The sequence below is a fragment of the Opisthocomus hoazin genome, chromosome 6 (assembly GCF_030867145.1).
Source record: "Opisthocomus hoazin isolate bOpiHoa1 chromosome 6, bOpiHoa1.hap1, whole genome shotgun sequence".
Lineage (NCBI taxonomy): Eukaryota > Metazoa > Chordata > Aves > Opisthocomiformes > Opisthocomidae > Opisthocomus > Opisthocomus hoazin.
Window position 1 is genome coordinate 54,700,084 of NC_134419.1, and position 11,033 is coordinate 54,711,116.

Consider the following 11,033-nt stretch of genomic DNA (forward strand, 5'->3'; position numbering starts at 1 on the left):
TTGGGTCTGGCCACGTTACACTTTGCCTCTAATCCCGCAAATCCTTACCCCTCATGTCAATAATTTCCCATTTGTTACTGGTAATATGGCTTTCAGCCTGCCTGCCAGGGCAGAAATAACGCCCAAACAAATAAAGAATCAATCAAAAAGCAAAGGCATCTTTATAGCTTGGTTATTTCTGAGCTGGTTGCACCTTTCAAACATTTTCCACCACCACGGAAAAGAGTACTTAAACAAAAATAAATGGAGGCGAGGATAAAGCACGGAAAACAAAACAAAAATGGGACAGTGCACAAAAGTGATCTTTGAACGCGGACCCTGTTTGCAGACGTTCGGGTGTTGGCGGGAGCAAACCTCCTGCAAGATGAGTAGCTGAATAAATATTGATGCTTCTACATCTCTCAGGACTTGGGGAATTTTCTTTCTTAAAAAGCAGTGCAGGGAATCAGCACAGGCTGCCCCGCGCCCCGCAGGAGAGATGCCGAAGCGGGGCTGCTATAAAGCTGCTGTAAACTCTGATCCAGACGTATCTGACTAATCCTCAAGGTGCAGAGGTTTTCCAGGGAACATGCAAAAAACTTCTGAAAATCTATAAAAATCTTCCCCTCATCAACAAATATTATTCAAAATAAATAATAAACATCATATTTACAAAATAAATAATAAATATTATCATTTCAAACTAAATAGTCAACAGCCACTCTCTTTCCTAGCATTTGCTGAGATCTCGGCCACGAGGAGGAGATGGTCTTAGCCAGGAGAAACAGAAGACACTCTTGGACTCAGGTGACAGTAACGGCAACCAACATGCCAGACCCTGCCCGTTGGCCAGGGGAACGTGACAGACATGAAGATAAAAGGGCTCTGCTTTCCATCAGTTGCCACAGCTATTAAATGCCAGAGCCGGCTGTGCGAAGGAACAACCCTTCCTGCAGCACTGTTCCCCTCCCACACCCATTTTTTTTCCAGGGAAACAGAACTGCAGCATCGGAAGAGCAGAAAACCAAGGAAGACATAGGAGCCACAGGCCCCGCAAAGCCAAGCCTTACTATGTTCATGAGGGTGAGGACGTAGTTCTGGACGTGCTCCTTCCCGTGGAAGCGTACGACTGAGTCATCCACCGCCAGCAAGACCTCGATGTTGTAGTCGTCCTTCCTGGCATGGCGTCTCTTGCGCTCTGCATCCCCCAGCCGCTGCGTCATCAGCTCCAGGGAGTTGGGGAGATCACCCACCCGCACGTCGGGTGCTGAGCAAGGCATGGGGGGCAGACAAAGAAACAGCCATTGAAGTGACCTGACACCATGGTGACACTCCAAAAAAACATAAATTAAACAGGAAAAATAAATAGGATATTTAACCAGGCCGCTGATCCAGCTTGTTCTGCAGTGGGGAAATGGCTCTGAATTGGGAGCACCAGCACCAAAAGACCCATCTATATCATGATGGTCCAACACTGTCCATTGGGTGTTGGTGGGAAACCTGGGGAGGTGGTGGATAGCCGAGGACGCATGCGAAGCTGGGGGCTGCTCCTTGAGAGCAGGCAGCTGCAGCCAGAGCATCCTCCATCCTTCACAGCATCCTTCTCGCTTCATCGCATCCTTCATCCCATCACCATCACCCAGCAGTGCCTTTGAAGCTCTCAACTGCAATTCCATTAGCAATGCCACCAAAGCAAGGAGTACACCCTGGAAAACTTTTAAACTTTTTTTAAAAATCAGGGAGCTGATTACAGTGCCACAAGAGGTGAATAAACACCGGGGAAGGCTAACGCCTCTGCATAAATACAAACAGGTTTATAGAGTGCTCTGCAAAACGGTGACCCCACGCTTGTAAACACTTCTGGGAGCACTTGGCTTTATGCAGGTGAGAGGGGAAGTCAGCAGGCGATTTATGCATGCAGAGTGCAGAGCACAGTTAAGCAATGCTTTAAGAAAAAAGCCATTTTTTCTGCCTCAAGGCAAAGAAGAAGAAAAAAAAAGGGCAATGCACTAGAAAAGTGACATGAATCATGAACACTGAGAAAAGGAAGGGCTTCTATCATCTGTTAAAAAGTCAAATCAACACCACATTTTACAACACGTAAGTGATTAAAACAAGACTGCAGCACCTGCATCTCCAAGTCACAGTCAGAGGCCAAGTCGGACCAAGTCCAGCTCCTCCTGACCCCTTCACTCACAAATCCTGACTCTGCTTCCCATCCCAAGGCCAACATGATCATCCATGGGCCTGATCACACCCATCTAGGAGATTCTTCCTCTTTGAAGAGGAAGAATAACTTGTACATAACTCATCCAACTTTAACCAAATTTGGAAGAATTTCACAGTTCCCAGCAAAACCCCAGCATTCTCTTTCCTTCTTCTCACTGACAACCCAACTGGCAGTTAAAGCCAGCCTAAAGCCATAGGGCTAGACTTACGACCCAGAGAGCAAGTGGAAGGAGAAATTCTCCCCCCCACAGGAAACAGTTACTATCAATTGCTGGGAAAGACCAGATTCCAGCAGTCCCCACCTTCAGGGTGGAGGTCCTGGTGGGGCTGGGCACCATCCTGCCGGATGGCCGATCGGCGGTACACCACGTGCGCCCTCCCGTGCTCCTCCGTCTCCTGCTGCCCCCTCTCCAGGGGCTCGATGAAGAACTCGTTGCTGTCTGTCCGAATCAGGCCAGCCTGGACTCCACAATGAAACAAAGAAAAAGGAAAAAAAGATGTGTTTTTATATATGCAGACATGTACATACACACTCAATATACTCATTAAAGATTGATGCAGAGCACGCATGAATGCAAAGGGAAAAAGTTTCCCAAATAAACCAGGTGTCTTGTTGCTACTCCGTGATGCTGGGATGGATCCATTACCATGTTCATGTATGATGACCCTTAATCTCTCCTGTAGACAGAAAAAAAAATGAAAAAGGAGGGGAAAAAAAAAACTAACCACCCAACCAACTGGCCACGATTCAAGTTATGTCTTCATATGGCTAGGAAACTCTGCTCCTTCTCACCAGCGACGAGCTTTTCTGCCTAACCCTGCACATCAGGGGACACAGGCTGCACGGGCTCCCACGCCACCTCGCCTCCCTGCACCTTCCCCATCCCCATCTTCTTCCTCATCCCCATCCCCACCGTGCTGAGCAGGCAATCAGCCGTTCACCGACACTACTAACTGCAGTCATAGCAAGAAGGAAGGAAAAAGAAACTATCGTTTCTGCCCTGTGAAGTGCTTGGAAATTAACGCCGGGGAATCCCTTCAGAGGAGAAGCTGGGAAGTGTTACAACTCCACCTCCCAAAGAAGCGGAAGATGAATGAGAGGGCAAACATTGCTGAAGTGTTGTCCTGGCTACCAACCTGCTCCTAATTAACACCAAGCTCCCACCAAATCTCCCTGAGCGCTCGTACCCTGCAGCGCCAGCCAGCTCGGACCTCAGGCAAGCAAAAGGATCGCCAGGATTTGGCTTCCATCCCCCAGCCCAGCATTTTTCACAGCTCCCTCCACCGCGCACGCGCACGCTCCTTCCTCCGACGCTGCCCGCTACTGCCTGCTGTTGAATAGCTGCCCAGAAAGCACAGGCAGAACATATGGATCCGTTCCTACAGCAGAGCCTTTCACAGCATGTACCTACTGGAGTCCTCATCAGGGCTGGGGTATTGGAACTGTTTTCATCAAATAAAACAAAAAAAGATAAGGTTGGTGTTTTTTTTTTGCAGAGAGCTATACAAAGATGTGAGCTGGGCTCTGTAAGCAGCCAGGCAAAGCTGGGGCTCTTCCAAGCCCGCCTGGGTCATTGGATCCCTTTCGCATTCACGTACAGTTGCATTCATCGTGGCATCAGCCAACCTGGCTCTGTTAGACTTCATCAAATTTCCTGCTCCACTTGGGTTTTATTAGCTGCCTAACTCCTCTGGAAAGCAGGTTTTTGGCTGGTTTTGTTTTACCCCCTTCCCGAGGAATCTAAGTATGGGCAGTCATGCTAGGATCAACTTGCCTGACACACGTATCTCAGGTCCTTCCCGTAGGAGACATTCAGGTCACCAGGGCAGGACCTCTCCAGCCAGGGCTTGTCCCACCACACCCAGCCAAGGAGACGAAGATCACAGCCAGGTTCAGCCAAGAGTCTGGAGCACCAGGCAAGGTGGTGGGGATGAGGCAGAGACCAAGTTAGGGAGTCAACCCACAGGTGACAACTGTCCATTGACAGTTAGGCAAGTCCATGATGATGGGGCAGGTCCAAGCCACTGTTCTTTATTATATGATAAGAGGAGGTGGGCATCCATTGCTTAATGCAAAAATGAGTAGCTACGAAGCGCAGAGCGCTGGACATCTGACACAGGCACCACAAACACGCTTGGATTTTATACGCGTGACTTACGCTGATGATTTCCCACCAACTAACGTGCTTCCAATTTGGGCTGGAATGGCACTCCTGCTACCCAAAAGCGCCCAGCACAGTACCCCTGCCAGCATCCTAGTTTATCCCAATGGCAGCAGAAGCAACCCCCACCCCAGGAGAAGGTCTGCAGGGACACCGCTACCCCCTCTCAGCTGTGCCATGGGATGTTTCACCCAGGACGAGGCACCCCAAAGCCGGTTTATGGGTTTGCGGTGAAAGCTGGGACTTGCTGAGTCAGGCAGCTGGAGGAAAGCAGCACCGCTGTGCCAGGGCAAGGCTGGATTAAAATATGAAAGAGACTGGTCCCGAGCCACAGCCCACTTGGGTTTGCGCTGCTCTACAGCTCGTGATTAATTATACATGGCTCAAGAAATAAAGCAGCCCAGACTTTCTCGCCTGTGCTTTCTCTCAAAGCGCGATGCAACACGCTATTGACTCCAGCCACATCCCACTGGCAAAGTCAATACCGCTAGGACTTGTGTGCACATCTGATCAGAGCAGCCTAACAAATGAAAGAGAAACCACGGCAGGCACCTTGGCATTTGCAAAAATAAAAAAGCAACCCACAAAAACCATTGCAAGAGGCATGCATGAACCTGCTCAGTCTTAAAAAGGAACAGCTCGCGTTATATATTTCAGCATTTTGGGAAGATTATAACTGTAGGGAGGCAGCAAAAGAGGCCAGACGCCATCCAGAAAGACCAAGTAAGCTTTCCCGGGGCTCTTGCCAAGAGATTGATCCCATCCTCAACAATCAATTTGACATCTGCTTCCCACCCCCAATTTTATTTGGTTTAATAGTACCAAATAAAATTAAGTCTGGCAAGGTGGGACTATCATTATCAATATTTCTAACATCAGATGCTGTCTGCAGCTCTTGGTGAAGGTAATTCCCAAACTAGAAAATGGCCCTTTGAAGACCACTCCACTGGAAAGAGGGGAAAATACACTTCTTTTTTTCTTTTAAGGAAAACACCAAACTCACTTCTGCCAGCTTGCAGAGAGTGAAGTCTCTTTCCCAGCTCTCCCGTATCTCCCCAGGCTATGGGAGAGATGAACTGGCCCCACTGGTCTGACACCAGCCTCGCTAAGTGGGACCGCCCCCTCCTCCCAGCACCCCGGGTAAGTGACTGCTCCATCACCCCTGAGTAAAAAGCTCCAACTCCCACAGGAATTCAGGAAATTCTGACACTTCAACGCAGCTGAAATGTGGAAAAATTAATAAAGCCGCTCCACTCAGCCAGCGAAGCAAACAGCGCCGAGGAGGGGGAAATCCAGCTGCGTGCACAGTATGTATTTTTCCTACACGATTCACACTTAATTTGGACAAAAAGTCCCAGAAAGCCGGGCTGTGTGAACGCAGGCACTGTCGCTAGCCACCGCTCCCCTTTCATCCAGAGACTGCCCAGCGAAGGCATCGGGGGATCTGCAGAAGGATGCATCTGCCCTGCGCGGAGCTGGACCACACCTGGCAGCAGCCAGGGCATGGCCCAGAGCTGCTCGGTCACTGTTTTGGTACCTCTCTGTCCGCAGCACAGGCTTTGCAATCCATCTAACACAACGCTATTTACTCCTTGACTGCTTTTCCCTGCTCTTTGCGCCAAGGCAAGAGGTTTGGGGGATGTCCACAGGCAGGGAACTGCTCCACCTGGGCCTTGCCAGGTGACCCAAGCCAGGATTCAAATGTAGCTCCTGGTGGGGCGAGGGCATGGAGACATGCTCAGTGCTAATTAATTAGGTTTTCAGCCCAAACAGGACCTCGTTCTCATCTCGATGCCAAAAATTAGGATTATCATAGGGGAGAAAAGCCCTCATATCCATGTGAAAAACAAACCAGCTGAGGACAATGGGATCTATGCAACCAAAGGGACATCTCACCCTCTGGGCATTTAAACCTGCACCTTTTTTCTTCCCAAAATTAATCCTACAGCTCAGGAGCTGCAGGTAAAATCCTGGAAGACAAAGTCTTCTACTTTTTGTGCAGGGACATCATTATGGGGACTGATTCTCCCTTCTTTCCCTGTTAATTACTGCCCCTGAGGGCTTTATGCTCTGCTTATCTGCTGCACCCATCCGAAGCAGGTCAGGGCAACATGGACAGAAAACGCTGGCTCTACAGTTTGCAGCACATTGGCGTTTGGTGCAAATAAGCCCAGAGAGCGACGGGGAAAAGTCAGCCACGAAAAGCAAATACGGTGCCTACGGAGGATAATTCTTCACCCATCTCGGCAACCAGCAAAGCATAAAGACAGCAAGGTCAACCACATGCTGCTAAAGCCGGCGTGGAAAGATGGGATGCCTTTGCTGCAGCAAGATGTGTCTGCCGGGAGAGATTTCTGACTAATGCTACTTTACTAGTTAGGAATTTGGTGGCTTGGATCAGCTTTGAAATTCTGTTATGGACGACAGCATCTTCCCACCCTGGTGCGAGGAAGGCCAGATTTCCATCCATGGATGCCTGCAGCAAATAAGAGCCATGGAAGGTGCCATGGGTTTGGCATCTGTGAAAAAAATCAGCTCACTTCCATGGCTAAATATGGATTTAGGAAAGACTCAATGTGTACTCTCTTTTTCAAGAACTGGGGTTTTTTTTCCCTCATTATTTATAATCTCAGTCTCAGTTTATACACAGCGTAATCTCTTTGTGTACACAGACTTCATCCGCAGCATCCCAGGATGCTTCCTCTGACCAGAAACAAGCAGCCAAGTGCAGTCCCGCGCCTCCCTCACACGCTATACTGGGATGCAAAAGCTGCAAGCCCCTTTTCAAGCTCGTGGACAACTTCCAGCAAAAGTCCACAGCAATTCCAGGCTACGTGCATATCAAAGAGCAACACAGCTACGTTTGGGTGCTCCCCTCATTAGGTTAGACCCTAGCTAGCAGACGTTAGCAGCAGTCCTGACTGCGTACAGCCCTCCCAGATGCTCTGCTGCTTCTCCGTCGGGTCATGCGAGAGGCACAGAGTGGTCATACACACCATCCTCCCGCCCACACCTATCGCCACATTTTGGTTCTGTTTCTTGCTCCATCTGCTAAACCAAGCTCTTTTTACCGCTTTTTTAAGGTCCTCTTGGACTCACAGCTCCTCCATAGGGGACGGATCCTGAGCGGATATAAGCTGTCAGACTAACTTAAGCCAGGGGACCATACAGCAATATACACTGGATAGAAAAAGCCATGAAAGAGAAAAACCAACTGCTACGTTGGCCGTATCACAAAACCCTCTTTACCAGGGGAGGAGCAGAGCCCCTGCTCGGGCTCTGTCCTCCTGACCTCTTATCCCAGCCTGCAACCACCATATGTGCTTCGCCGGATGATGGGAAATTGCTGCTCGAGGCCAGGGCATTTATTTGCTGGCCATGGATCAATAAACACAACGCAAGAAGAAAAAAAAAAAACAGCATTTTTCTCCTCTTCCCCAGTGCTGCTGGAGCTCTACACGAAGAAATAAAACATCTGCGAGACACCGCATCAGCAACCACAATGCTAACACCGTGTCCCAGGATAGCCTTGGAAACAGGGAAGCACCAAAGCCGCCCGGCAGAAGCCCCTGGCATTTGTAAACCACCGAAGCCCCGTGCATCAGCACAACGCAGCTCGGCTAACCCCACCCCGCACAGCAGCAGCAAAGCCCCCGCAGAGCCGCCTGCATCGGGGGTTAATGAAGGTGAAGAGGGATGAAGCAAGCGCCCTGGCCCTGAGCTGCTGATCCTCGGGGAGGAGCCACTTCTTCTTTACGTGAGTTTAAAAGCCTGGGCTTGGGGGTCCGTGCATGGCAAGCCAGGCACGGCTGCGTAAGTCCACATGCAAAAGCATCCTGCCGTACAAGCTACATCCTAAACCGGCACTGCTGCTACTGCCTGTGGCCAAGGGGCGGCTGGCACAAGGGTAAAAATAGTAACGACAACCCCCGCCCGAGAAGGTGTGCAAAGGGCTGAGATGGGAGCACTTGGAGCTAAAGCCTAGAAGAGCCTGGAAAAGTTTAACTAAAGCCTACATGAGACGGACTTTAACAACAGAGTGGGCTCTGGGGAAGAGAAACCCCCTAATATCATCCTCGCTGCTTCCTGGCTGCGGTGGGACACGGACTCAGCTGGTGACGGCTTCCAGCCTCCCTTCGCTCACGATGCCAGTGTGTATCATATCCGCGATAAAACCTGCACACTTAAAAAACAGGTTTTCATTCCAGACGTGGCACTACTAGCTGCTTGCTGGAGTCATCAGAAATATCTTTAAAGCTTTCAAGCCTGCCCAGATTCGCCAGCCCCAGAGTGATCCATGTCACGGAGAAATTACTGCAAATTCACAGTTTCACCCAATTCCAAAAAAGATGCTTCAAGAGCTGTGGATTATGTGCTAAAATTGCTGGCAAAAAAAAAACACACCCTACTATGTAGGCGAAATATCTATTTCTAGCTGTGCTGCTCTATTATTTCTGCTCGTATAGTAACACCAGGCGCTACATAAAAAGAAAGGAATGCCAAATTGTTTGTGCTAGCAGCCAAAATCGGCTAAGGAACTCCCAGAATAAAAAACCCAAAAAAAATCTAAAAAAAAAAAAAAAAAAAAAAGGCAAAATAAGACATTTACTCCAACCCCAGAGTAACCTAAGTGGTACCAGGAGAAAACAGCAAACACTGGCCCAGGAATTAAATTGGCTCACAGGAAATTTGAAGGGCAATGGGCCAATGGTATAAAAAAAATAAGAAGCAATTCCTCAAGAGTATCAAAGGTAGGAAACCCACAGGCAGACCAGACGCCAGGGCTAAGGAGGTAACAGAGCCATTTAAACTAATTAAAGCGCTGTGGCAGCAAGTTACTGATGCTGAACTGTGCTCACCCCGCACTCAAAAAGCCAAAAGGCTCCTAGCATGTCAGCTACTAGAAAAAAAAAAGTCTTCCCCCCAAAAAATGCTCAGCGGCAGTAAGACCGCATGCTAACAGTGATTTCAGGAGAAGCTCGAGCTCAGTCAGCCTCAACCAAGATGGGGAAATGCAGAGAAAAAGTTTCCTGAAGCAGTCGCAAGGTGAAACGCGGGTGAGCGAGGATGCAGCAGCATCACTGGCAGCGCAGGTACCCGTCCAGGAGGCAGGGCAGAGCCCATGGGCATAACAGCATCTGACACGGGCCGCCTCCGGGCAGGAGGCAGCCCGGCCACGGGGAGGGCAAGTTTTTCAGCCCCTTTAAATAACTACAGCTGCACCGCTGCACATATATTGGCGGGTCGGAGCACTCGCACGCATAGTGCCCTGCCCTGCTTACGCCACAAGCCACGTGGGGAAAGTGAGCCCGCAGCAGCCAGCTGCTAACAGGCGATGTGCAGTGCAGACAACTAACTCATCACCAAAAAATCACGTTTCAGGACACCGCAATCCACGTCTTAAGAGAAAACCTCCCTAAGACACATTCAGCGCGCACCAACCGCCCTGCCGGCCTCAAGCTTACCAGTCCATCGCAGTTGCTGATGGCCACGGTGGCACCGGGCATGCCGGAGATGTCGCCACTGAAGAGGCACCGCTGTTGGAGGGGTTCCTGGAAAAGCACCTCAAAATCCTCCTGCCACTCGGCCACAGCGCCCGGCAGCACCAGCCGCCGGTTGGGCCTCAGCCGGAGGTGCAGGTCCTTCCCGAAAACCGTGACGTTGAAGTAGAGCAGGCGGCCGCCAGCCCTGCGGCGCTGCGGGGACCCATCCGGGGGGCTGCGGGGCAGGCGGCGGCGGGGCGGGCGCGGGGCCGATGGACAGGCGGCTTCGCTGATCCCCGCCGCCACCGCCGCCTCGCCGGACACCACGTGCGACAGGAAGCGGCCCCGGCAATCGGCGCTGAAGGGGACGATCACACCATACTCGCTGAGCTTGCCGGACAGGAGGAGCTCTGCGGAGACGAGACGGAAGGAAAGGGCTCGGCGATGGCCACGGAGCATCCCGCTCCCGCGTCGGGATGCCGGCGGCCAGCCCGCTCGGGGAGCCTTCGGCGAGCCCCGCAGCCGCTCTTCCCTCGGGACGGAGCCCCGCGGTGTGGGTGCAGCCGGGCGCGTCAAACGCGGCAGAATAAACTCGGGCTGACACACGCCAAGCACGCCAGCTATTTCCCACCCGGCCGCCGTCTCCCCCCGGTCTCCCACCAGACACCCCCCCCCCCGTCCCCCGGGGTGCGAGCCACCTGTCAAGGCAGCCCCCCCGCCGGCAGCCCCCCGCCCCGGGGCCGCGCCGTGCCGTACCTGGGGCGCTGCCCGTGGCCAGGCAGCCGTGCAGCGGGACCAGGCAGGAGACCACCAGCCGCAGATAATCCATTTGGGGCCGGCGGCGCGGCGCGGCGGGCTGCGGGGCGGGCGGGACGCGATGCGGGGCGGGCGGCGACCGGCGACCGCCTCCCCCCCCCCCGCGCCGGGGCCGGGGCCGGGGCCGGGGCCGGGGCCGGGGCCGCTCCCGCCGCCGCCGCCGCTGCCGCCTCCGGGGGAGGGGGGGGGGCAGGCGGTGCCGCGCTGCGCGCCCGCGGCCCCCGTGCGCGGCGTGGGGCGGGCCGGGGGCAGGGTCTGCGCGAAGGGGTGGGAGTTTGGAATCGGGGAGGGAGGATATATTATTTTTCTTAATTTTTTTATTTTTTAAAAATGTTTTAGCTTTTTTTCCTTCACTTTTTCTCCT

At 52.2% G+C, this 11,033-nt stretch overlaps 1 protein-coding gene across 1 annotated transcript in view; it reads right to left on the bottom strand.

The window, feature by feature from the left end:
• Positions 1-10,685, bottom strand: part of ADAMTS14 (ADAM metallopeptidase with thrombospondin type 1 motif 14) — a 34,651-nt gene extending 23,966 nt beyond the window's left edge. Inside the window, exons 1-4 of the mRNA XM_075423168.1 lie at positions 10,610-10,685; positions 9,836-10,263; positions 2,511-2,667; positions 1,050-1,246 (exon numbers count right to left, since the gene is read on the bottom strand). Of these exons, the coding sequence (XP_075279283.1) occupies positions 1,050-1,246; positions 2,511-2,667; positions 9,836-10,263; positions 10,610-10,682 (855 nt within the window). The 5' untranslated portion in view covers positions 10,683-10,685. The remainder of the gene's footprint in view (positions 1-1,049; positions 1,247-2,510; positions 2,668-9,835; positions 10,264-10,609) is intronic.
• Between the last annotated feature and the right edge of the window lie 348 nt (positions 10,686-11,033).